Source organism: Amphibalanus amphitrite, unplaced genomic scaffold, assembly GCF_019059575.1.
Source record: "Amphibalanus amphitrite isolate SeventyFive unplaced genomic scaffold, NRLGWU_Aamphi_draft 000817F_arrow, whole genome shotgun sequence".
In the NCBI taxonomy this organism is placed as follows: domain Eukaryota; kingdom Metazoa; phylum Arthropoda; class Thecostraca; order Balanomorpha; family Balanidae; genus Amphibalanus; species Amphibalanus amphitrite.
This window is the reverse complement of record NW_024882311.1, coordinates 7,119-31,941: the sequence shown is the minus strand read 5'-3', so window position 1 is coordinate 31,941 and position 24,823 is coordinate 7,119. Positions and strand designations below refer to the sequence as shown.

The window sequence follows — 24,823 nt, the reverse complement described above, 5'->3', positions numbered from 1 at the left end:
AGAAAAAAGCTTGACTTATGGGAATTGATGAATCTGCCTCATGTCTGGGATTGACCTTGCTGTTAAATTCACTCCATTGATGCTGCAATATCAAAAGCCTGAGAAAGCATACAGAATAGGTGACACTAGCTTTAGCACTGTCTTCCAAAAAAGAGAAAATCCATCCATTTATCAGCAAAACTGATTTAATCTATTTTCAATTCATGCCCACGTGTCAACCGAAACTCTGTAGACAACTATCTGCTTTTTTTTTTTTTTTTTTTTTTTTTTTTTTTTTTTTTTTTTAGTGGCCCTAACTTACGTTACCGGCCTCGCGAGGAGGGCAGCGACCTAACTACGCCGCGCAAAACAAACCGGCCGTCCTAACTAAGACCGGTGGCCACTTTTACAGCAAGACAACATGGGAAAACCCATATCCATGTACTATGCCATGAATATGGGAAAAAACCCATGAATTTACGTTAAGACACATAAATGACAGTGAAACTTACCGGTAAATTGATGTTTGTGAAGGGAGGGAAGGAGGAAGTTTGTGAATGGTAAGGTTACGAGAGTTTGATGACAGGAATGGTTTGAAGAGTGGGGGATATGTCGCTGGGAGGGATGGGGTTTGTGAATGTTTAAGCGTCACGATGAAAGGAATGGTTTGGAGGATGGGGAATCTGTCGCTGCTGCAGTTGGCGGCCGACGGTTGTCTGTGGTCGTTCAACCCGGCCGCCGCCGCTGTTCAGCGGCCGGGGTCCGCTGGTGTAGCTCGCTGGGCCGCTGAGCCTCTAAGCCTGCTCCAGCGGCAGGAGAAAACCCGTCTGCCACCGAAGCTCTGTGTTTCGGCACCAGCGAAAAACCCGACCCATCCCGTATCACAAGTCAGCCTGGTGGTAGCGAAACGGGCGCCTGCTAACAGTCAAGGCCGTTAAAGTAGCTCTGAGTAGGGTGATGTTAGGACGAAATCAAGTACCAGGTTTGTCAATGTTGTGTCGTCCCCGAGAAGCGTCGGGAGGTCGTTTTTAAGGTGTTGTACCGCAAGATAGTTAGTGATGTGTCTTCGTTCGTGATGCAATGCCGTGCATGCGATCAAAATGTGCTCTACGGAGATGCGTGTGTCGCAGGTGTGGCAAATCGGAGGGCCCGTCCTATCAAAAAGGTGGCCATGGGTGAGGCGAGTATGACCACACCTCAATCTGGCCAGGGTCACCTCGCGTATCCTGTCTGGTTGGTTACATGTGACCCATGTTCTAAGTTCTCGTTTGATCGCATACATATGTGCAGCATGATGTTGGTCCCATTTGCGTTGAAGGTACTCGGCGAATTTGATTTTTATCATATGAATAGCGTCCCCTTGAGCCATAGGTTCCACAACTGGATCAGGTCGCATTGCAGCCTCCTTTGCGAGGACATCCGCACGTTCATTTCCTGCAATACCGTAATGACCTGGAACCCAAAGAAGGGTCACATGCTGGCCCTCATTGAGATCTGATGTGATCCTGAGAATATTGTAGATACCGTGGTGGGTAACATTATCGGTCCTTTCCAGTGCTTGAAGAGCGGATTTCGAATCAGTACAGATGGTTGCCCGATCAATCTTTTCTGCCTTGATGTGCTCCATAACTTTTTCGATTGCGTGAACTTCGGCACTAAAGACTGTCGTAAATTCTTGAAGCCGGGTCCCAAACCTAAGCCCAGGGCCGACGGCTGCTGAACCTATCTGATTTTCGTGACATGAGCCATCTGTGAAGAAAAAAGCAGAGTCGCAGTTGAGCTCTACATACTCCTGGAAGAGCATTTGAGCTTCCACCGGAGGTATACTGGTCTTCTTATAATCAAAAAGAAATTCAATGGATAGGTCTTTGAGGAGCCAAAATGGAATCATAGGAGGATTTAGAGTAACTTCAGTGCGCCTAATGTTTAGCAGTTGATGAGCTTGCTCAAGGCACCCGGGTAGAAAGCACGATCTACGCAGTGGGCGTCGGGTTCTTGGTTTCCTCGCCTCCATTGCTGGTACCGCAATGTGATTTCGAACACTTTTTGCTCTGTAGTAATAGCGGAGGAAAAGAAAGACGCGTCGGTCATCAAGTGCTGGAATGCCGGTATCTGCACGAAGCGCAAGAACTGGCGATGTGCGAAAAGCCCCAGTTAGAAGTCTCAAGCACGTTGATTGAACGGCTTCTAGACGTTTGCATAAACTGGGCGACAGTGTGCTAAACAGATAACAATTGTACTCAATCGTAGATCTGATTAGCCCAATATACAACATTTGCAATGTTTTCCTGTCCGCACCCCAAGAAAACCCACATATGCATCTTAGGACATTGATTCGTTTAATACAACGTGCTCTTAGGTGCTCAACGTGTTGACGGAAGGTTAGATTAGTATCCAAAATGATCCCTAGAAATTTGTGTGACGTGGAAAAAGGTATTTTAATCCCATCGATGTGTGGGGATCTTTCAAGCGATGGACGGGGTCCACGTTTGAAGACCATCATGACTGATTTTGGTGCTGACAAAAAGAATCCCCATTTTGTGCACCATTTAACGCAGTGATCAACCACTGTTTGCAATATAGAATAAGCCTGTTTGTAGTTTTTGTGGGATACCCATATTGCTATATCATCAGCAAAAAGCGAATAGCGGACAGAAAATGTTAGAACACGTGGCAGGAGTAGGAGCATATCGTTCAGGGCAATCAAGAACAGCGTAGGTGACAGCACGCTGCCTTGAGGGACGCCATGTTCCATTACAAAGTCGTCAGAAAGTGTCGCTTGGCAACGAACTTTGAAAGTTCGGGGTTTTAGGAAATTTTGAAGAAACGCAGCCAAATGGCCTCTGATTCCGATTGAGTGCAGCTTATAAATTATCGTCGAACTGTGTACCTTGTTGAAGGCTGACATTAGATCTAGGAAAATAGCAACAGTCGGTCGCCTATGTTCCCAGTTTACCTGGATGTCCGAGATAAGACAACTATCTGCTGCTTTCCTTGCTATTTTATGTTAGGATCTTTTCAAGATATGGATATCGCTAGCAGCGTAAGCAGAAAACATGGTAAGTTTGAAATGTCATTGGGTACTTTTGCGACTTTTACGCATCATCATCATCAATTGAAAATGAGCGAACACTTCTTGATTGTCGCAGCTGCGGCAGGTAGCGATTCTGACCAATTGTATAATAAAACATATATAATCAAGTTCTTATTTTGTTTTTCGTTCGAGTTTTCAGACTTCGTGATCTAGGTTTTATTTTCTATTTGTTTCATTTTGTTTTTCAGCTTGATACTTACTAAGAAAACGTATTTATTTGATATACTGTTGTGTATACGAGTAGTAAAGTAATCTTGGTGTATACTACCACCTATAGATGCCGCCACATAAACATAGCGCCATGGGCGCCATGATCGTAAATTTTGTTGAGAAGGTTCTGGGTTGTTGTTGTGAATTATTTTGACAAATTTATGGACATTTAAGGAAGCTTTCATCGCGAAATACTCTGTAGTACCTCGTTACTTACAGTGTGTTTCGTGAGTATCCTTTTAAGGTTCTGTTCGTTAAAAAGCCGTCGGTGAAGGAAAAAAGACTGTGTTGGAATTGTCTCACTATCGCCATATATAAGTATTAAACTTGATGTAGCCCTGTAGCCCATCATTGTTGGGTGGCTTCTTAGTTTTTGGAGTTGTAGTGCTAAGTAAGTTATTCTGATAACTACATTGTAACTTTTATTATCAAACTAATGATGCTAGAGATTCTCTGATCTTTTTGGTTGCGGAATTTTTTATGAAAACCCTCCTATGTGTGACATGATGTGATATTGGATAATTCTCAAGATTCCCAAAACTCAATATGAAGTAGGTTTTCTTTCAGATTGCTTAAATTTGGTTTAGTTTTAGTATTTTCCCAGTGGGTTTTGTTTGCATCAGTTTCCAAATTTTCTTAAATTGACATTAGTCGCAAAACCCATAGTCCACAAAGCTCTTGGCCCGGCCCGCCCATAGCCCGTTAACTAATGATATTTGGGGGCCCGGCCCAGCCCGTAGCCCAGCCCGGCCCATGGCCCGTTGGGCTGGCCCGGCCCGTGGCGAACACTGGTACCGAGGTGAATCATGATGAACAAGATCAACTGAATTCAATCAAGGGCGACTGTTGTAACTCAGCCGAGGGGCGCGACTGGTCGGATATTCATGAGGCAAACTTCTCATGCTGAAGCGCTCTTCACTTTGTTTTATATACTGTTCTGCACTTGGTTATCGACATTGTCAGCCGCACTGTTTCCTAATGCGCTAACTAAGTCAAAAAATGACACCATTGAGGAATGATTTTAGGCATGAGTAATAATCAGATTGAATAAAAGGATCACTTAATACTGACATACCTATACGTATTCTGACGTCAATGATGCAAAGTCATCAATCATCATGCTTATACTCATGTCGTTATTTTACTAGTTAGGGGAAGTTGGGGCAATGCCGGAGTTGGGGCAAAGCCGAAATTCGAGATATTTCGAAAACCGTAAGACATGGATGCCACTTGTCAGTAATGCTCTGAACCTTAAGTGACTACAATTATCGCATGTTTGTTACGAGTCGTCATTCGGAATACTTCGACCGTGAGGGCGCCAAGAGCGTTTTCAAGGTACGTTTCCCTTGTACTACATGCGCCTTTGAAGCTGCATTTCTTACTCATTATGCTACCGTTTGTCTGGCCAATTCGGTCAAGTAATCTTTAGCATGTCTTTGCATAAGTGTGCTGCCTATTTGAAATTTATACAGCACGTTGAAAAGTTATGGGCCTGCAAATGAAAGTATGGCAGGCTGGGGTAATGCCGAAAACGTGCGATTACGCACGTGTTAAAAGCACGCTACGTGGACTTTACTGCTGTAGAATAGCAACGCGTATTTTTAGTCACACAAATTACACTTTCAACCGACACAACGGCCTGTTACCTATAAGGAATGATTTACCTGGCATGTTCTTATTATATCACACAATTATAACTTCCAGTGTGCACCGCGTCCTCAGGCTCTTAAAACGCGTGTCAGCTTTGATCAATTCTGGATAAAGTTTGAGATAAAATGGCAAAACATCAATGTCGGCATTCCCCGTAGATCATTTCTCCCATTTTCGGCTTTCCCCGCAGTCCGGGGCAACGCCGAAAAAGTCACTTCTTTGATATTTTTAGTTTGTGCGCTTAACGGTATGCGAATTCATCAAATGCGCCTGGTATGTTTGAAAGGCAAAAGACTGGCCTCTCGAATGACGCCAACAAGAATAGCTTATGTTGTCTACCTTGCGTGCTACGGGCGTCAGAAAAAAAGTCTTCGGCGTTCCCCCAACTTCCCCTAAATAGATCGATTAGTCAATTTTATTACCTGATTAGTCAGGCTTTGATTGGTACCAAGCGCCGATGAGTGTGATCCACCAAAACAAACGACTCTATTTATGTATTATGCAGGTGTGTGACGGTCTCATCTATTGCAGCTTCCGCGTCCTTCTCTCGAAGTTCCTTCAACCTGAACCCCGTACTTCTTTGTATGCACAGCACATGCATTCTCCATACAGTACGCCACACAAACCAGCTCCGTCAACTCTGCACAGGTGAAGCTATCCCATGTTTGTGCAGAAGATATTCAGTACTGGTCACCCATGCACTTCCGACCCCTCCCCCTCCCTTGCCGCCCCCTCCCCAAGCCGGTCCGGACTCAAGGTCTGGGGGCGGCGCCTCGCGGGGGGGGGGGGGGGGGTCTCGTGGGTAGGGGCACCGGACTGACCCACACAGGCTCAGTGGTTGTTCAGAACACCGTGGACCCGCATTGGGCGCCAGTCGAAGGTCGGGATACCGGGTCGAAACTCGGCGGCTCCGCGGCCCGAGAGGCGAGGTGGCGCATCAGTGTTTGAGGACTTGGAGCCTTCAACATGCAGGTAAGAAGCACAGCTGCTGAGCGTGCCTTGTCGCTGAGAGGACTTGCAGCTCTTGGACTGGTGTGCGATGCCGCCGCTATTGACTTATTGAGTTTGATCGGCTTACCGACCAAGTACGCAAGCTACTGCCGAACAAAGCATCCTTGCTTTGCCTTCGATGTAATTTTATCATTCATAATTATTTTGTAGATTGTCAAAGTTCATAGTCAATAGTTGAACGAACATTGCTTTACGGTCGAGCTGTACCTTCGGCTAAGGCAAGATCAGTTCAATGCAATTTATGATAGTTAACTATTTTCGCAAAGATCGCACTTAACAATTCCGTTTCAAAGCTTTCCTAAACATCATGTTGCTATGCTCTCACTTTACCCTTCATTTCATCGTCCCTCTTTTTTCTCTCTCCCTCCCTCCCTCCCTCTCTCTCTCTCTCTCTCTCTCTCTCTCTCTCTCTCTCTCTCTCTCTCTCTCTCTCTCTCTCTCTCTCTCTCTCTCTCTCTCTCTCTCTCTCCTCTGTTATTTCTACTCTTCAACTTCTTATTCTCTTGTTCACGGCTAATGACCCCTTTGTTTTAACCCTCGCCGGACCTATTGGTTTTCTACATACCCGCCAGCAGAGGGGGGGGGGGGCGGGGTACGACTCCCCCTCGCCCTGGTGGAGCTAGCGCGTCGCAAAAAACGAGCGTGTGTGTCGTAACGGGACGCAGAGATAGGTACCCGATTTTAAGGTCCTAGGTCAACCGATGACCTCTGAGGTCAGGTCAAGTGCCCCAAGGTATGGTTTTGTTTTGGGTGAATTTCTTCGCTAAAAACGGCCGCAGAGCCGCAGTTTTGGCAGAATCGTGTTCGTTGCGCTCAGGCGCGTCGAATTATATACTTTTTGTTTGGGTGAGGTCAACTTAGGTTGTTGACCTCGGGTCACGGACAGGTCAGCACCCCCAGGTCACGAAGTAGATAAAAAAGGTCATGTCGCATATAAATCGATTCGGCAGGTCTTCCTGAGACCAATGGTGGCATTCCCGACTCGCTAGCTCAATTTGATCGGAAGTTATTGACGAAAAACTAATATGACCCTAATGACGTCATAAATGACGGCACGCAAGGTCAACATTGCAAAAGTGACGCATCCAACGTTGCAAGGAGTGCATCAAATCACGATTCTGTCTGCTTGAGATAGTTGGAGACCGTTTCTGGCGCCAGAATAGCAGTTTTCATTTTTCCCCATAAACTTATAATGGTGAGGTCACGAAAATGACCTGATGACCTTTAGGAAAAATCCGAGACATACAAGTTGTGAGACTCGTAATGGATATTAGGTCCTGCAAGTTTCATTTCCCTGTGTAAGCTCCTCTGGCAGTGAGGGCGTTGCGAAGTTGCGACATCTGAAGACCGTGCAGAGGCTCACTTATGACGTCATAGGTCAGTGACCTGACCTGACCCGTAAATGCGGTTGGTGTCAAAAGATCCGGCTTGCATCAAAAGTCAGGTATGCCACGTTTCAGCTCTCTATCGCCAGGCTATTCGGAGCTATCGCAAAAAAAAACTATAGGGGGGGGGGGGAGATTAACCCGCGAGTTGCTGGGGGGTGGGCGTTAAACGCCCTCAGTTTTTTCGCCGGGCCATAGCATAAAAACGGCGCGCCAAAATTTGGGTACCTGTAGGGAATTGATTGAAGTTTATTGTGACAAAGTTTCAAAAAAATCGGTCGGAAATTTTTTGAGATATCGAGGTTTTAGTGACGTCATGATATCTGAGTTTTCGACCAAAAACGGCATATGTTCAAAAAATCATATAAAATCACAAAATAGACATACAGACATGCCGAAAACGCCATTAGACTCCCAATACCATGAACAATCAAATGGCTATCTTCGATTTTTGATGATCGTTCCGCATTTTCCAAAATCTGGAACTGAATCTTGGCAATTTCTCGTGACTACTTCACGACCATGATACATGCATTTCTTAAATTAAACTTTTTGAACGAAACACGTACACATATGATAAAATGAATGTTACCATCGTGTTCTACGCCCAAAATTACCCATAAAACATCTGTCAGAGGCTACGAATATCAGTTTTGATTTTCGGGGATATGTGCCCACCCGGTTGACCTGACCTTGACCCTGACCTATGCTTGACTGACCCCTACATGGAGCTGACACTCTTGTAGGCCTTATATGAAGGATTGTGCACCGTTTTGACAGAGTTTATGACGAGAGGCGCCCATTGCGAAGTCCTGAAGTCCATGCTACTGAAAGCCCGATTTCAGGTGTTTGACCTGACCTTGACCCGACCTGTGACCTCAAAATTCAACTTTAAAGTACTCATCTGAAGCGTCTCGTCGCGCTCTTCCGTTTGCCGCCTCGTGCGTTTCGCTGCGCCTATTGGTTCTCGAGTTATCGGCTGGGGGCGTTTAACGCCCCCCCCCCCCCACAGCAAACGGTGGGTGGCGAAATACCCCAGCAACTGCCGGGTTTATAAGAGCAACATTATGTGCAAAATGTATATCTTGGGATTTTGATATCGATGATCTAAAGTAAGGTGAATTTTGCAACCTCCCCGTTATAGGTAAGTCGATGGGAGGAAATTGAAAGTCGCCTTTTTAGACGGAAGTTATTATAAGCACTCTAAAACACTGATATACTACATAGTATCTTTGACACACTGAATATGAAAATGGCATCCATGACTCCTTTTTATGCCCCTGAGGTCATCTCAGGTCACCAATGGTATCTGACTGTTTTTCGCGAATAACTATTGATAGAGGCATGCTACAGCGATGAAAATACCTTCGTTGTGTTTGACTCGACGATACGGATCGGCTGATATGCAACTTGACCCTTACCGGTCAGATCATGATCTTGACCTGAGGTCAAATTTTCAAGTTGACCTTTCAAGGTCAAGTGATAGTTCATTCGACGCGTCTTGACGAGGGGAACACAATGTTGGTAAAAGAAACTACGTGCAAGGTTTGAGTCAAAAGTTATTGTAGAAAAACGGTATTCGAAAAAATCGGTTTTTTGGCAGTTTTTGTCCCCTGCAGGCAAAACCGTTGACGGTAGGTCAAATCCGAGATAATTGCTCAGAAAGAGCGTTAATAGGGCTATCAAATGCGCTTATATCGATTAGACAACTTTATAGGTGTTGCGTCAATGCCGGATGCAGAACAAAACCAAATCCTACCGTACGAATTATCTGGCTGATCACTGTGCAGTGTGCACCCGTAAGCGCAATTTTTCGGTTCGACTGCCATCCCGTGTGCTACGCTTGGTTGATTTCGCGTGGTAACCAAATGCACAAGAGTAACGTGATTGCATTAATGTCTGCACTCTGCTGATTGTTGTGCCTAAAACGAGCGCAGCATGCGTGACATTTCTATTAAATGCTTAATGAGTTTAGCTGGAGGAGTTGTTGTACCTGTCTACTACCGTGACCTGTCGTGATCGAATACCTAAGCTTTGAGTAAGCAGCAACGGTTTGGCTCGGAGGATAACTTTTTCTCTCCCTCTCCGTCTTCTTTCCCTCTCCCTCCCCTCTCCCTCTCCCTCTCTCTCTCTCTCTCTCTCTCTCTCTCTCTCTCTCTCTCTCTCTCTCTCTCTCTCTCTCCCCATCGGGATAGGGGAGGGAGGGGACACACTTCATGGATATCCTCTCCCTCTCCCTCCTCCCTCCTTTCCTCTTTTCCTCTTCTCAATCAGACATAGGTAGGTACCAGGGCTGGTAAAAAAGCAAATTGCGTCCCCGACCTAAAAATGAGAGCGAAAAATGACCCCGACCTTTTTACGATTCATGTATGCAGGCTGCATGCAACTACGATGCGCGTTTCCTTAGGTTTCATTTCTATATTATTTTTTTTACGAGCAGTCATATGTACTAAATTGCTTATCAGACTCGCGCTTCGAAATTTCCAGTTTGTTAATTAAATGTCACGGCATCACTCGGTCAGCGGGTAGCGTAACAGACGAAGAACCCGGAAGGGGTAGGGGGCGCTACGATCGTCGAACAGATGCAGTAGGTGTCGCTATTGTATCGGTAGCTCACAACGACGACGGCTAGAAACTATCGACCCCGCATGAATTTACCATGTCCAACCAGTCCGACCCCGGTTCCGAATCTAGTCGTTTGTCTAGTCGTATAGCTGGCTACAACTGGTCGTCAATCAACCCCGCTTGAAATAGCACAGCCGACAGCGGGGTCGGTGTCTAAGCGTCTGTTAGTATGTGTTTGATCAGCTAGTTTGATCTAGTTTTCGTTAGCAACTGTCGACGGTAGTTTTGCTGTTAACGGAAGTGAGTTGTGGCTACTAATTGTTCATAACCATGTTGTAGGTATGTATTAGGTATAGGGGCTTTTTATGTCCTTGTTAAAGGGGATATACGTTGTGGATTCAATGATATCTTTTACTTGCGTTTAGTTTCTGCTTTATTTGAAAGTTATTTATTACTGTAAAAGTTTACTAAATGTGGTAATTTTGACCCCGGGTACTTGAACTTTTACTGGTACTGTGTCCCCGACGACGTCAATAGGACATAACACTTTACCAGCCCTGGTAGGTACCGTGCCTACCATTTTTTTTTTTTTGTGGGGGTGTGCCTATCTAATCGTCAGTGTAGCTACTGTGTCTGACCTATTTAACCAGTCTGTATGACTGCCGAACTCGACAGCGTGTCTGACCTGTCTGTAGGTATGTCTAACGACAGGGTCTGATCAGTCTGACCTAATCTGTATGCCGTCGACAGCGTCTGACCACCGTTCCGTGCTTCTATCCTCAGGATACTGAAATCCTTCTCCTCCACGCCGCAACCCCCCTCCGGGCTGGACAGGCAACTTTATCTCATGCGGGCTGCTCCCTTGGAGCGGCACCGCTGCTCCCGAGGGAGCGCACCCCGTAGCCGGGTGCAGTGAGTGCCTTGGGGCTGGGTGGCCTGTCCTCTGCGACGGGCTCAGCCCCGGCGACTCACTAGGGTGCCTGCCCAGACCAATGTCTCCCCCTATATCCTATCATCCTCCCGGCTCTGAAATGGTCTTAATGGACCGAAAGGGCCTAACCGAACAAAACAAAACAAAACAAAAGCGTCTGACCTGTCTGCATTCTGTAGACAGCATCTGACCTATCTGTCTGTGTGTCTGTATATCTGACAACAGCGTCTGACCTGTCTGATTTGCCTTTCTGCCCACAGCGTCTGATGTTTCTGGCTCTGCTGGTAGTGGCTGTGGCCGCCGCCTTCTCCTCCCAAACCCGGCAGGGCCGCCGCTGGGTCTGGCCCTCTAGCGACGCCGAACGCTTCTCCAGCTTCTCGTACCGCTCGCTAGGTGACAGGTCGGTCGGCCGAAGTCTGCGCCGACTGCCGCCACCCGGCGTGAGCCAAAATCGACTGGTGACGTCAGGTACGCCTTCAGTGACGTCACACCAGACCCGAGTGACGTCATCAGAGAGGGAGGGGCAGCTGGTGCTGCCGTTTCGGCCCGGGTTCGAGCGGCGATTATCGCATAACGCCAACGGGGGGGTGTTTTTCGGCATAAGCAGAATTTATGAGCGATGACGGACTCTCCAGCTCCAGCTGTGTGAAGCGATAGTGATATGGGAGTATGAGCTCAAAATGAGTGTCGCTCGGGCATTTTTAGAAGTAGACGGTTCTCAAGTCGAACGTATTGGATAAATAATTATGTGATGTTGCCACATAGTGGCATTTGAACTGTCAACGATGCGATGGTTTAAGAAAATAATATTTACAAACCTAGCCATCATACGCAGGTCTGTTTTGTGGCTGATCATCGCCAGATTTTTGCATAAATAATACAACGTGCTCGTACAAAACGTCTCTTTTTCGTAATTGGCGATTCTTCATAGGTATAGAGATGGACTTCCAACTGATTGATGTTCAAAAAGATAGTCATTGACAGGGGTGTGCCCACACCCTTTTAACATCATGAGAAGTGGCGATGTTTACGCTTGTCCAACGGTGTCAGTGACCTCCTCGAGTGTTATCTGTACGCCAAGCATAACTTAGAGCAGTAAGTTATGTTTGGCGGCTAGACGGCATGCATAAGTTGTTGTTTGCCGCTTACTGGTGCATTGTCCCGTTAGTCCGCTTGGGCCCAATCTTACCAATGCCATGAATACGATTTGGCAGCACTGACCGGAGTTTACGGCACTGATATCAATGACAATTATATCCCTTTTAAAGGAAAAGGGCCACCTTTAACATGGGGATTGAAACTGAGATAGCCATCTTGTAGCCCGTGTCCGAAAACCTATCTGTCTTCCTCCTTACGGCCGATTTCGGCCTCCATTCGTAGTTATCGGCAATTTTAAAAGAAAATACGCCAGGAATGCGTCCTTATCCCAGGAATGCGTTCTTATCCGACAATACAGCCACCCGCGGCGAGGCTTTGGTTTTTTACCAATCAGCTCCAACCAGCTCAGCTTTAACCAATCAGCTTATCTGACACAATCCGACGAGTCTGTCTTCTGAACGCTGATTGGCTTGAGTGTGACGTCATCGCTATGCCATCATACAGTAGGTGCCGTAGAGAGTATCAACATAGTACCAATATGTTAAATAGTTTTAAATACTTTTTCGCGAATTGTGCACTTCTGGCACCAGTTTTAAAAAGAAAATGAAAAATAATAATGTCAAAATGAAAAACAACGATATCTTCATATTTCACGAAGGTGGCCCTTTTCCTTTAATAACACTCAGCTAATTTTGTCCAATGATTTTGATAGCGAGAATGATTATGAATGTTACCCGAACGAAGGAATAAATGGATGTTGAATAGTTTTGAATGTTACCAAATGCCGTGAATGCGCATTCACGGCATTTGGTAAGATTGGGCCCAGGAGTCTGGAGTGCAGTGACGTACTTACGTGCAGTGTACGTGAAGCTGCAGGACAGAGCGACTCGGCCATCTTGCAGAAGCACAAGCGATTCTATTTCTACGGCCATATTTTGTTGGAAGTATGCTGACTAAGAACTATAAACAATGCTTCTTTCTGTTGCCGAACATTCTAATTTTATGTTTCAATTACAAAAAAAAGATACATAAAAAATGAAAAAGAGATCAATTACACTGATTGATTAGGTGGCATTTCACCTCTAATTATGTAGTTCCGTTACACCATGCAGGCTGCGGCAGTTTTGTAAGGTACATGCGACATTCGTGTCAACTGTCGACGATGCTACGTGAGCTGAAAAAGTCAATGTCGAGGTTCGGGAGACGCCGTTGGATTAGCCTCCGGAATCCGGATGCCAGAGGGTTTTCCTTCGGTGGATCATTGCAACACATCACAGCGAGCTTCGCGCTTATCCAGGGGCGTAACTTTTTGGTTTTCGTTGGGGGGGGGGGGCAACGCTGTCGGGGGCGCCTTTTTAAGGGCATGGGGGCGCCTCCCCGTGACTGTCTAGAAATAAGTCTTATTTCAGTTTACGGTGCAGCATTTTTTTTTTTTACCATAGCACGTTGTTTTTGTGCCGTCGTGTTTTGGCACGTTATGTTGCAGTTTTTTTTTTCTGAAATAGCGCGCCAAAAGCGCGGAATTATTTTGTAACCAAATACATTTTGAAAGCACTTTGGGGACCAGAGAGTCGACCGGGGGCGGGTAGTGGAATTGGGGACCAGGGTAGTGACGCCTTATTAAACAACGCATATGGTAGTTCTTCTAAAGAAACGAGACGAACTGATGAATTGACAAAAAGAAAAGAAAAAACAACTGATAAAAAGGCGAGATTAAAGAAACAAATCTGTAGAACTTCACCCCACGCAGAAGCAAGGGACGTTTTTACGCCTCCCCTTTTAAGTTAAGAACACACTTCATACTGCATCTTTTCCGCACGTGTTCTAGAAGCAAACCAGTGGCAAAAATTTGCCCTCATCGAAAAAAAATAAAAAATTGCCCCCCCCCCCCGCCCGCGCCGGGCCGGGGGGGGGGGGGAGTGAACACCTCCCCTGCGGTTTTTCGAAGATATCTCAAAACTCCGCGCCGCCGTTTTTGGCACACCTGTTCATGCATCTTTTTTTTTACACATGTGCAAATTTCAGACCCAGAGCTCTCAAGGTCAGGTCACCAGGTCACGTCAAAAGACCTCACCTCAGAAAAAAGTTGCAATCCTCGTCATAGCTACACCGACTGAACGATCGCCTTGAAACTTTCAGCGATTGATAAGAGTAACAGTATGTCTAAAATGTTTATCTCGGAATTTTGATATAGTGACCTATGGTCAGGTCAATTTTGCGACCTCTCCATTATAAGTCAATGGGAGAAAATTGAAATGAGCCTTTTTTGGACGAATGGTATTTAGAACCCTCTCAAACATCGTTTCATAGGTAAACATGATACACTGAATCGGAAAAAATGCACCTGTGACCCCTCTGTGTGCCCTTGAGGTCATCTCAGGTCATAGACGGTCACCACCAGTTTTTTGGCTGTAACTTTTGATAAAGGCGTGCTAGAGCGATGAAAACACTTCAGATGTATTCAGCTCGACGATACGGATCGACTGATATGCAACATGACCCTTTTCGGTCAGGTTATGGCCTTGACCTGAGGTCAAATTTTAAAAATGACCTTTCAAGGTAAAAAAAAATAGTTCATTCGACGCGTCTCGACGAGAGGAACATGATGCTGCCAAAAGTAATATCGTGGCACTCTTAAGTCAAAAGTTATTGCCGAAAAACAGTTTTCGTGAAAACTGCTATTTTACAGTTTTTGCCCTTTGGAGGCTAAACCGTTGACCTTAGGTCAAATCTGAGAACAATGGTCAGAAAGGTCTGTAAAAGGGCTATCGAATGCGCTTTTCCGCGGCGCTGTAGCTCTATTGGTCCCGAGTTAGCCGTTGCAGTTTCCAAAATTGTTGAAATGGCCTACATTTGACCTTCGATGACCTCAGGCGACCTGACCTTTGACCTGACCCAAAAAATGACCGAAGTGTTTCCGTCATTATTTTTGACGCTCTTTCGAATGATGCTTACTGCGTGTCGCTACGTGGCCCAGGAGCCGAGTTAGACCAGACACCCCCCTCACCGCCCGGCGCGGAAGTCGCGGAGCACCAGCCCGGCGCGGGTTAATCCCAGGCTGAGAGCGTTCAAGCTTAGGTCACCCATATACCTCTGTATACCGAGACATGCAGAAGTCTGTGGCTCACCAGGTGATATCAAGTTATCACGAAATGATAGGGGAGAGTGGGGTGGGTTGTATCAGTTTTTACTCCGAGACCCATAAACTCGTAACTATCCGTGATAAACTCATTATTTCCATACTGTCCCCTTCCTTGATTCTTCTGCTTTTTTGTGCAAAGTAACTTTTCCGCTACCTCTACCAGTTTTTCTTCTACGGTCTGCCGAATAGAACAATGTTTTTGATACAACTTGCCCCATGGCTTGGGTGAGTTGTATCACATGGTGGGGTAATTTGTATCACTATTTCACGTTTCAGGGAGTGTGCTTGCTACTGGTTTTGAACATAACAGCAACATTAAATGGGGTTAATACAATGTATAGGTATGCTCAAAGGCTTCACTTTATTAGACCAAACTTAGGTCAATGCAATCCGAACGAAACATTTTTCTTTTATATTCAGGCCTCCCTCCAACGGGCACTTATGTCCCATTTACAGGAGGGCTCCTCCTCCTCCTGGCCCTTGTTCCCCCGCCCCCCAGGCTACGGCTGAAATGGGAGCCTACCCCACACCTGGTGACACAGCCGGGGACGACGCCCGCGGAACGGGCGGAACCGGGAATCGAACCCGAACCCGGCACCGCCCGCACCGCGGGTCGACGCCTTAACCGACTGCGCCAGGTGGCGGCCCTGGTGACTAGACAACATAGCCCTGGTGACATCAACAGACTAGACGCAAAAGTGGCCCGTTAAGAGCAAAGAAGCCAACACATTGTGCCGAAATGGAACGAGCATTGACTAGCTACCTACAAACGCGAGCCAGGGCTTAGCTTTCGCGATCAAAAGCAACATACCCATACATACATACATACATACATGTTACAACATACCCCACCCGGCTCTGATACAACATGTACCTAGCCGCCATCTTGGAAAAACATCCTCGTGCTAAAAAAAAAAAAACAGCGGACAGCTGGAGAAATCCGTTTTCACTCACGCAGCCTTAGAACCTACCCTCACCACCGCTACGGAGATCTTTCAAATTCGTGCACATCTAAATGCCCAAAACACACATTTTCTTGCAACTTATTTTTTTAGAATGACATTAAAAAAACAAAATCGGCTCTCACCTCGAGACGCGTCCACTCAGCCACAAGACAGAACAGGGAAAGATGGCGCCCGGAAAACCTCGTCGGCTGGTCGTGTCGCGAGCGCCATCCATTGGATAAGTTTGGCACAATTCGCCCTGATACAACTTGGACATGATACAACTCTCCCCGCTCTCCCCTACAAATTACTCCTGCTTTGATCTAGAGGTGGCAAAACGTGAAAATTTTGGGAACCAGACTCGAACCAGACCCGGCTGGACATTTCTGGAACCAGTCGGACCCGGTCTAAGTTGGAATCGGAACCAGTTGGACCCGTTCCCCAAAAGTCAATTACCTAATACAAACCGTTTGTAGAAATCATTAATTGCATCGTGTAAAACAGCCCTTTTCCCACTGATAATACTTATGAACTATAGTGTGCAAAGGAACATACATGAGCAAATGTTTTCTTTCCATTCACTTCATATTTTGCAATCATATGTAGTGTCCACTATGTATGGTTTATGGTAGGACCCGGTTGGACCCGCCAGAAAATTTCCAGGAACCGGTCCGGACCCATATGGGTCCAGACCGGTTCTTTTGACCGGGTCCTCGGGTCCACATTTTGCCACCCTTTGAACAAAAAAGATGATGTAGGATACCAGTATAGTCAGAGGAGCGCTAACATTGGCTCGATGGGTGCTATGAACCGTTGGGACGCTACGCCAAGCAAGAGTGGCGCTTTAACAGCAGGGATACCATAACACACAAGGCCCTGTGGGACGATTACATTGACTCAAGGGGCGCCCTTTAGAATCGGTGCGACACCGTGCAGAGGGCGCCATTCTTAACCACATCAATTTTAATACTCACTGCAGATGGCCTTCAAACTGTCTCGAGGGGTGCCTTCAGGAACCGATGGAACAGCCACCGAAATAGGGGCGCCGCTCTAGCTGCAGTGATGAAATAAGGTATTGACCGCATTGACCAGAGGAGCGCTTCATGTGGCTAAAGGGGCGCGTTGGTAAACTGGTGGGGCGCCACCCCATGCCCAGCGAGGGGCGTCGTACTTAGCAAGGAAATTATGTAAGTCAGAGGAGCGCGAACTTCGGCTCGAGGGGCGCTTGTATGAACCGTTGAGGCGCTAACCTAGCTAAGTGTGCCGTTTTAGCAGCAGGGATGCCATAACACACTATAGCATGCTATGGTATCTAGGCCCTCTAGCCTCCCCCCCTCCCCGAGGAGCGATGATTATGACTCAAGGAGCGCCCTTAAGAATTGGTAGGCCACATACATTTCATTACTCAGTGCAGAGGGGCGCCAAAACGGGCACGAGGGGCGCCTTCAGGAGCCAATGGGGCAGTCTACGGACTGGGGGCGCTGTTCTAGCGACAATGATGATAAGGTATTGGCCAGAGGGGCGCTTCATCCACCTGAAGGGTCACATTGATAAACGGATGGGGCGCCGCTCTGCATGCGGGGGCATTAGTTATTAGCAAAACAGATGACATAAGACGTGCGTGTTGTCAGAGGGGCACCACTTTGGCTCGAGGGGCGCTTTTTAACCAATGGGGCACGCTATTTAGCTAAGTTTTTACTTGCCGCAAGCGGCGCACCATCCCTGAGGAACGTTACACAAACGACTGACGACTCTCTCGACATGGGCATCAGAGGTGCCCCTATAGACCTCACAGGCGTCTCTAATTCCCATTGAGGCGCCCCTTTGGGCTTCAACTGGAGCTCCTCTTTCTATGGGCCTCGGAGGCGCCCCCATTTGGCATGCAGTCTCCCCTCTTTCGTATTGGGGCGCCATTATGGCCTTAATGGGCGCCCCTTTTTCATGTGGGCGCCCCCTATACTATAGACCTCAGAGGCACCCCGAAGGGCCTCAGAGGCCAATAAGGTGCCCCTCTCTCGCATGCAGGCGCCCCTGTGGCCATCTCAGGCGCCCGTGTTTTGCATTGAGGCGCCCCTGAGGACTTCATGGGCGCCCCTCTTTCGCATGCAGGCGCCCCCACGGCCTCAGAGGTTCCCCTCTCACGCATCCCATTTCCATATAGGCGATGGCGCCCCCTTGAAAGATGGCGCACGCGCTCCTATGACGCCGCTGGCCCGTGAGGGCGCCTTTCGGGCCTGGGGGCGCCCACCAAGGTTGGGGGGGCAAACGGAATGTTGGGGTGGCAAAATTTCAAGTTGGGGGGGCACCTGCCTCCCCAAAAGTATACAAAGTTACGCCCCTGCGCTTATCACATGGGAATAACACTACATCCAGAGGCTTATGTTAAGTAGTTAAAAGCACTATTCGTTTGGATTGTTTTTCTATTGAAAATTGAAAAAAAATATACCTGATCTCCCAGACAAACTAGAGGAACTGCCTAAGATCAATATGTCCTCAATGAGCGTGTATGGAGTATGGACTATTAATGTCCTTGTATTTCAACATTCACGGTGAACTTAGAAAAGTCACCGAAGTCCACCCCTGTACTAAAGCAGACACCAAACTCCAACTGACTGTAGTCCCGTCTCGGCTGCGGAAGGCGACGTTTTGTTTATAGTAAATCATAAAAAAAAATACTGATACTCTAGCTGACACAATCACATTCACATCACGTTGATGGAACAGTGCCAAAAAGATATTTCGTTTTAACCCTCGCCGGACCTATTGGTTTTCTACATATGCGCCGGCCGAGGGGGGGGGGGGCGGGTACGACACCCCTCGCCGTTTCGCCCCTGGTGGAGCTAGCGCGTCGCGGAAAAAACGAGCGTGTGCGCCGTTACGAGACGCAGAGATTGGTACCCGATTTTAAGGTCCTAGGTTAACCGGTGACCTCTGAGGTCAGGTCAGCCCAAGGGACGGTTCAGTTTTTGGTGAATAACTTCGCAAAAAACGGCCGCAGAGCGACGATTTTGGCAGCATCGTGTTCGCCTCGCTCAGGCGCGTCGAACGATATACTTTTTGTCCGAGTCAGGTCAACTTGGGGTGTTGACCTCAGGTCAAGGTCAGGTCAGCACCCCTAGGCCACGAAGCTGGTCGAAAGAGGTCATGTCGCATAGCATTCGATTCGGCAGGCCTTCCTGAGTCCATTGGTGGCTTTCGCGACTCGCTAGCTCAATTTGATCAAGAGTTATTGACGAAAAACTAATATGACCTTGATGACGTCATAAATGACCTTACGCAAGGTCAAAATTGCAAAAGTGACGCATCTAACCTCGCAAGGAGTGCATCAAATCACGATTATGTGTGCTTGAGATAGTTGGAGATCGTTCCCGGCGCCAGAATAGCAGTTTTCATTTTTCCCCATTGACTTATAATGGTGAGGTCACGAAAATGACCTGACCTAATATGACCTTTAGGAAAAATCCGAGATATACAAATTGTGCGACTCATAATGGATACTAGATCCTGCAAGTTTCATTTCCCTGTGACATCTCCTCTGGCAGTGAGGGCGTTGCGAAGTTGCGACATCTGAAGACCGTGCAGAGGTTCACTTATGACGTCATAGGTCAGTGACCTGACCTGACCCAAAAATGCGGTTGGTGTCAAAAGATCCGGCTTGAATCAAAGGTCAGGTATGCCAAGTTTCAGCTCTCTATCGCCGGCGTGTTCGGAGCTATCGCGAAAAAACCCTATGGTGGGGGGGGGGCGGCACCCGCCCCCCCCTCGGCCGGCGAGGGAGTTGAAGTAATCAGCAACAAACCAATTGCAAGCTGTCGCAACCCAATCTCTCTCGCTGATCTCCTGCAATGGCTAATCGCGTGCCGTTCCTCACCCAGCAGTGCACCGTTGGCTCGTGAATCGTGTCTGTCCTTTGGCGCGGCAGAGAAGGTGAAGGGGAGAGGGAAATATTTCCGGTGGAGAGCAGAAGGGATAATTTACGTTTAGTTTGCAGCGCGATCAGCATCTATTCGTGACCGAAATGGGTGAAATGGCCACTGAAACGGAACAAACACCTGGACAGTGATCTCATCCCATCCAACAGGAACTCATACATAATGCATGTTGGTGTCGTAAGACAGTCGTAAGACATGAAGTGTGGTGGCCTCTCACCAGAAGTGAGGCTTTTATATGCTTATAAATGCAACAAACCTGCAGGATGAGCTCATCTGAACATGCATACTGCAGAGGACATGGTGACTGAGAGAAAGAGAAGCTTCATCGCTAGGGATGTCGCAAGCGACATGGAGACGCAAGTTTTTGCCATTTATTTACATATCACAACAACACTCAGGAAATACTACAAGGAATGCCGAATGACACACAATAGCCGTTTTCATGACGGTTATCTGGTACACCGTAGGTTCCCATTGGTGGAGGTTTGGTGCAGATTTGGTCAAGTTAGGTTTAATGTAGCCGTTTTCACGACAGCCATCTGGTACACATTTGGTTGAGATTAGGTGTTGATTTGTTGAGGATTTGGTCAAGTTAAGTTGACGGTATTTCTTAGCATAGCTATCAAGTAGGGTTGCAATTAGTGCTTACATACCTGCCTTGTCATATTATCAGACATTGCCATCGATTAAAATACTGAAATAACTTCATTCGATGAAGATATTTGGTATCAAAGAGATTAGGTGCAGATTTGGTGAGAATTAGGTGCATTCGCCAGGTAGCCCGTCGTGAAAACGGCTTGTGTTTCTTAGAAGTTATTACATAGATTAGGCTAGACAGTTGCTTTGATTCTTGCTTTTCAAATTATCAGGCATTATTTTCAAAGCACTAAACAAACTCATGCTAGGAAGATATTTGTTGTAAAAGAGATTTGGAGCAGATGGTCAAATTTGGTGCATTCGCTAGATAGCTAGTCGTAAAGCGGTTAGTATTAGATTCTATAGGTATTGTGTGTCGTGGCCCGCCTGGCGAGGCTGGAACAACGGTGACACACGTCTATATCGTCTCGGCCACGGGAGGGCGGGGGCGGGGGGGGGGGTTAGGGCCCAGCCGGGGAGAACTCCAGGCTACCTCCCAGGCGCTCCAGACAGGCCGCGCCGCCACCCGCACCGCCCAGCACTGGAGACATGACGCGTTCGAGAATTTCCGCGTTCAGGAGATTGCATGCGAGAGCCTATTCAAATACATTATAATTATTCCTGCATCAATCGCATCCGGGAGGTGCGTGCGATTGATGCGAGCGTGCTTCCTGAATAGGCTCTCGCATGCGATTTCCTGACTGCGGAAAGAGTCTGTTTCAGCCATTAGCATGGAGACGCGAGTAATGGATGTGTATACTATACGACATGAATGACCGTGAAAAACATATTACGAAGCATATGAAAACATGTGAAATGGGAAAACCTACACGAGAATGAAATGTTCTGAAATTATAACGGATGAATAGTATGCCGTCATAGACCAGTAACCTCACCTCACCTGACCCTGAAATGCCTCTGTACTCACCAGATCCTAATTAAATTAAAGGCTAAGTATGTCAACCTTTGGCTCTCTTGTCTTCCATAGTGTTCTTTTATCAATTGATAAAAAAAAGTCAGGGCAGCCCTATAGCACTATACCACGTAGCCTGGATCGAAAGCGTACAAACAATACAACACTTTTTATCTAAGCTTCTAAAAATGGTCTCTCCACCCCCTCCCTCCACCTCTCATTCTCTCTCTCTCTCTCTCTCTCTCTCTCTCTCTCTCTCTCTCTCTCTCTCTCTCTCTCTCTCTCTCTCTCTCTCTCTCTCTCTCTCTCTCTCTCTCCCCTTTCTCTACCGCCTCTCTCTTCTCCCCATCTATCTCCCTCTCTCCTCCCCTCTCTCTATCTCTCCATCTCTCTCTTCTTCACTTTGCCCCGCCCTGTTTTTCCACAGTTAGCGGTTCTGGCGGCCGGTGTCCGCTCATCCCGTCCGCTAGCTGCCCCGCTCGTACCGTTCTTCTCTCCGGGGTCGACCCTGCCAGCCTGCGACCATGCTCCAACGATGGCGCGTGTCCAACGGGCACGCGATGCTGCTACCACCCGTGCCTCACGCTTAGTCTTTGCCTGACTCCGGCTGGAAACTTCGTGACGAAGCTGTTGTAAAAAGTCATCCTGTGCGAGGCACCATGTGGTGTGGTGAATTGATAGTTTGGGGTCATGCGTGCGGATATGGTAGCATGTACTGTTTGATGTGTTCTTGTTCCGGTTCGTGCTTATTGAGTGCCGTTGTTCCTCACTGTAGGGTGTTGTAGTTGATGTGTCTGGTCCTTTCAGGACCGGAAGACACACTTGGGGAGGGAGGGGGATCGTCGCACAAGTGTGAAGTCGACGACAAGCCAAGTCAGCCCTGTATTGTTCGCCTGTCTCCAAACGTGCATGTCATGTTCCGCCGCGGGCAGGGTGGGGATCAGTAGCACCTGTTGCCACACGTGCGGAAACGACGAGACTTCGTTTTGTCAAATCGGGCGTTTTTCGGGAGCTGTGCCCTCCACGGCAACGCTTTAGGGTGGTGTAGCGACAATATCGTACCGCGTAAAGAGCCAGCACGCGAAAGCTCTCAACGGTCGGTTTGCAATGATAATTCATTGCTCTATGAATTGATCAAAAGGCTGCAGTAGGCAGCATTATACCGTTTTGTGACTGTTATTGTTTGACCAGCGCTGTATCGCTGTGTCTTTTTTCGGAGCAGGATCTTATGAGCGCATTGGTATGAATTCTAATTGCAATAATATAGTACGGTAAGATACGGTATAATATATCATGTTGTATGCTGTGTAGCATTTTACGGTAAGCTGTCAAGGCCGATATCGGGTAACCGTTTTGCATGACGCCGTTTTACTTAATGACGGTAGGTACTATAGAATATTGCGATGCCATAACGCTAATCTATACGACGATCTGCAAGCAACAGTATGGAAGCTCCCTTACGGAGCACATAGTTTATTGATAAAGTAGGTAGGTCACATAACGAGTCTGGTCCTAAGTGTGTCAGGTATCGACCGTGTCGCCAAGTGTCAGGATGTGTCAGTCAGCGCTGACCGCTGTGTCAGTCGAGTCAGCGCTGTGTCAGCGCACTCAGCACTACATCAGCGTGACTAGGCTTCAAGGCAGTCCTTTCAGTACGACTGATTCTGATCAGTAGATGACTCGAATGAAAAAAAAAAAACTGTGGTTAAGACGCTGCCCAAATCTTGATGTCAGAGATGTAAACATTTCCCATGGTCAGTCATGTATTACAAAATTGATCCGAAGGATAGATACGCACTATGTTATCATTTCACTATCAACTACGAGATCTTTATGGACTTGGACGAATATAGTCGTCCGTAATGATTTACCATATGAATCGTAAATATTGCGAACAATATAGGTCAACACCACGTCGAAAACTAATGTCTTAGTTTCATAACACGTTCTTTCTTAAAAGCGTGTTATATAAAACACGTTTGGCCAGTAGATGCGTGTAAACTTTACACGCTTTAGGTTAGTGAGATTTGCCATGATAACACGGAAGTTAGTTAACATTTTTTTACAGTGTAGTACCTACATGCGTAATAAATATACTCAATTTTATCCATCTCTCTGTCACATATATCTCGATAAGAGAAGCGCAACAAATGACATAATGACGACCAATGACATAAAGCTGAAGCAATCAAGTTCATCGATCAAGTCTGAGTCGTGGCCAAATTTACGACGGCTAGCGCATGCTCAGTCACTAGCAGTGGGGATCCAGCTCAGAGTTTTTTTTTGGGGGGGGGGCAAACCATAACAATTTATCGATTCTTTCCATGCCTCGTCCATAGGCGTAATGTTAAAATTATGCCGTTTGGGAGGGGCAAATGCCCATTTTGCCCTCCCCCTGGATCCGCCACTGGTCACTAGTATTATGAACACCCACTGGACATCAACCCAGACAATTTCAGATCCGATGTGCCATTCAGTCGCCTCTGCTGCTGCCTCCTTTTTTGTTGGGTTAGGCCCTTTCGGTCTGACAAGACCATTTCAGAGCCGGAAGGATGAAAGGAATAAGGGGGAGACATTGGGCTGGGCAGACACCCTAGAGAGTCGCCGGGGCTGAGTCCGTCCGAATGGACAGGCCACCCAGCCCCCCCAAGAACTCTCTGCACCCGGCTACGGGGTGCGCTTCCTCGGGAGCAGCCCGCATGAGATAAAGGTGCCTGTCCAGCTCGGAGTGGGGGTTGCGGCGTGGAGGAGAAGGTTTTCAGTATCCTGAGGATGGAAACGAGGGAACAGTGCCGGCTGCCTCCGGTACTCTTGACACTGTATAGTGCTATTGCATTAACGACCGTCAAGCGCCGTCTGACACCACAACCAAAACGGGACGATAAAGCAGATTTTTACCTGTTGGCTGGCTTGCCACTCCACTGTGCGGTGGCTGTTCGCGGAACTCCGGTCGCTTGTGCTACTGCTGACGATATCCAATTAGACCCAAGAAACGAATCATATACCTGGTCCCAGGCGGCGAGCTCGTTAGGTAGCGAATCTCAGAAGTGCTTGTGTCAGTTTCGGAAACGAAAATGTGCACGAGAGAAATTTGATCCGGCTGTCCGCGTCACCTATACGTTGATTGATACGTTGAAGTAGAGCAAACGATGGGCAACAGCCAATAGCTGCCTTTCATTACGTTTGGAGAACGTTCATTGAGAACCGGAAAGACGATTATGCGTAAACTTATGTATTTTCTGGTTCTGCGACACCTGAGCGAGCGTCATTTCAGCGAACGACATTTGAGCGAAGCCTTTTCAGCGATTATCAATTTAAGCGATTGACTTTTTC

The 24,823-nt window shown here is 47.2% G+C and overlaps 1 protein-coding gene across 3 annotated transcripts; it reads left to right on the top strand.

Annotated features, from left to right (window-relative positions):
• The first annotated feature begins 3,366 nt into the window (after nt 1-3,366).
• LOC122366588 lies at nt 3,367-22,888 on the top strand. Of its 3 annotated transcripts, XR_006253913.1 has the most exons (4): nt 3,367-3,407; nt 5,465-5,905; nt 11,086-11,293; nt 21,918-22,888. XR_006253913.1 is itself a non-coding variant. In XM_043338994.1 (3 exons), the coding sequence occupies exons 1-3, from the start codon at nt 5,900-5,902 to the stop codon at nt 22,124-22,126; spliced, it is 423 nt and encodes a 140-aa protein (XP_043194929.1). In that variant the 5' UTR covers nt 5,465-5,899; the 3' UTR covers nt 22,127-22,872. The 3 variants fall into 3 exon arrangements, 1 of the variants encoding a protein (XP_043194929.1); XR_006253914.1 differs by lacking the exon at nt 21,918-22,888 and having other exon boundaries at nt 11,086-11,723; XM_043338994.1 differs by lacking the exon at nt 3,367-3,407 and having other exon boundaries at nt 21,918-22,872.
• The last annotated feature ends 1,935 nt before the right edge of the window (nt 22,889-24,823 follow it).

What these genes read in the sequence shown, in the direction of transcription:
- LOC122366588 (XM_043338994.1), top strand. An exon ending in AAATCGACTGGTGACGTCAG is followed by an intron (nt 11,294 to 21,917) that starts GTACGCCTTCAG and finishes GTTTTTCCACAG; the next exon opens with TTAGCGGTTCTGGCGGCCGG.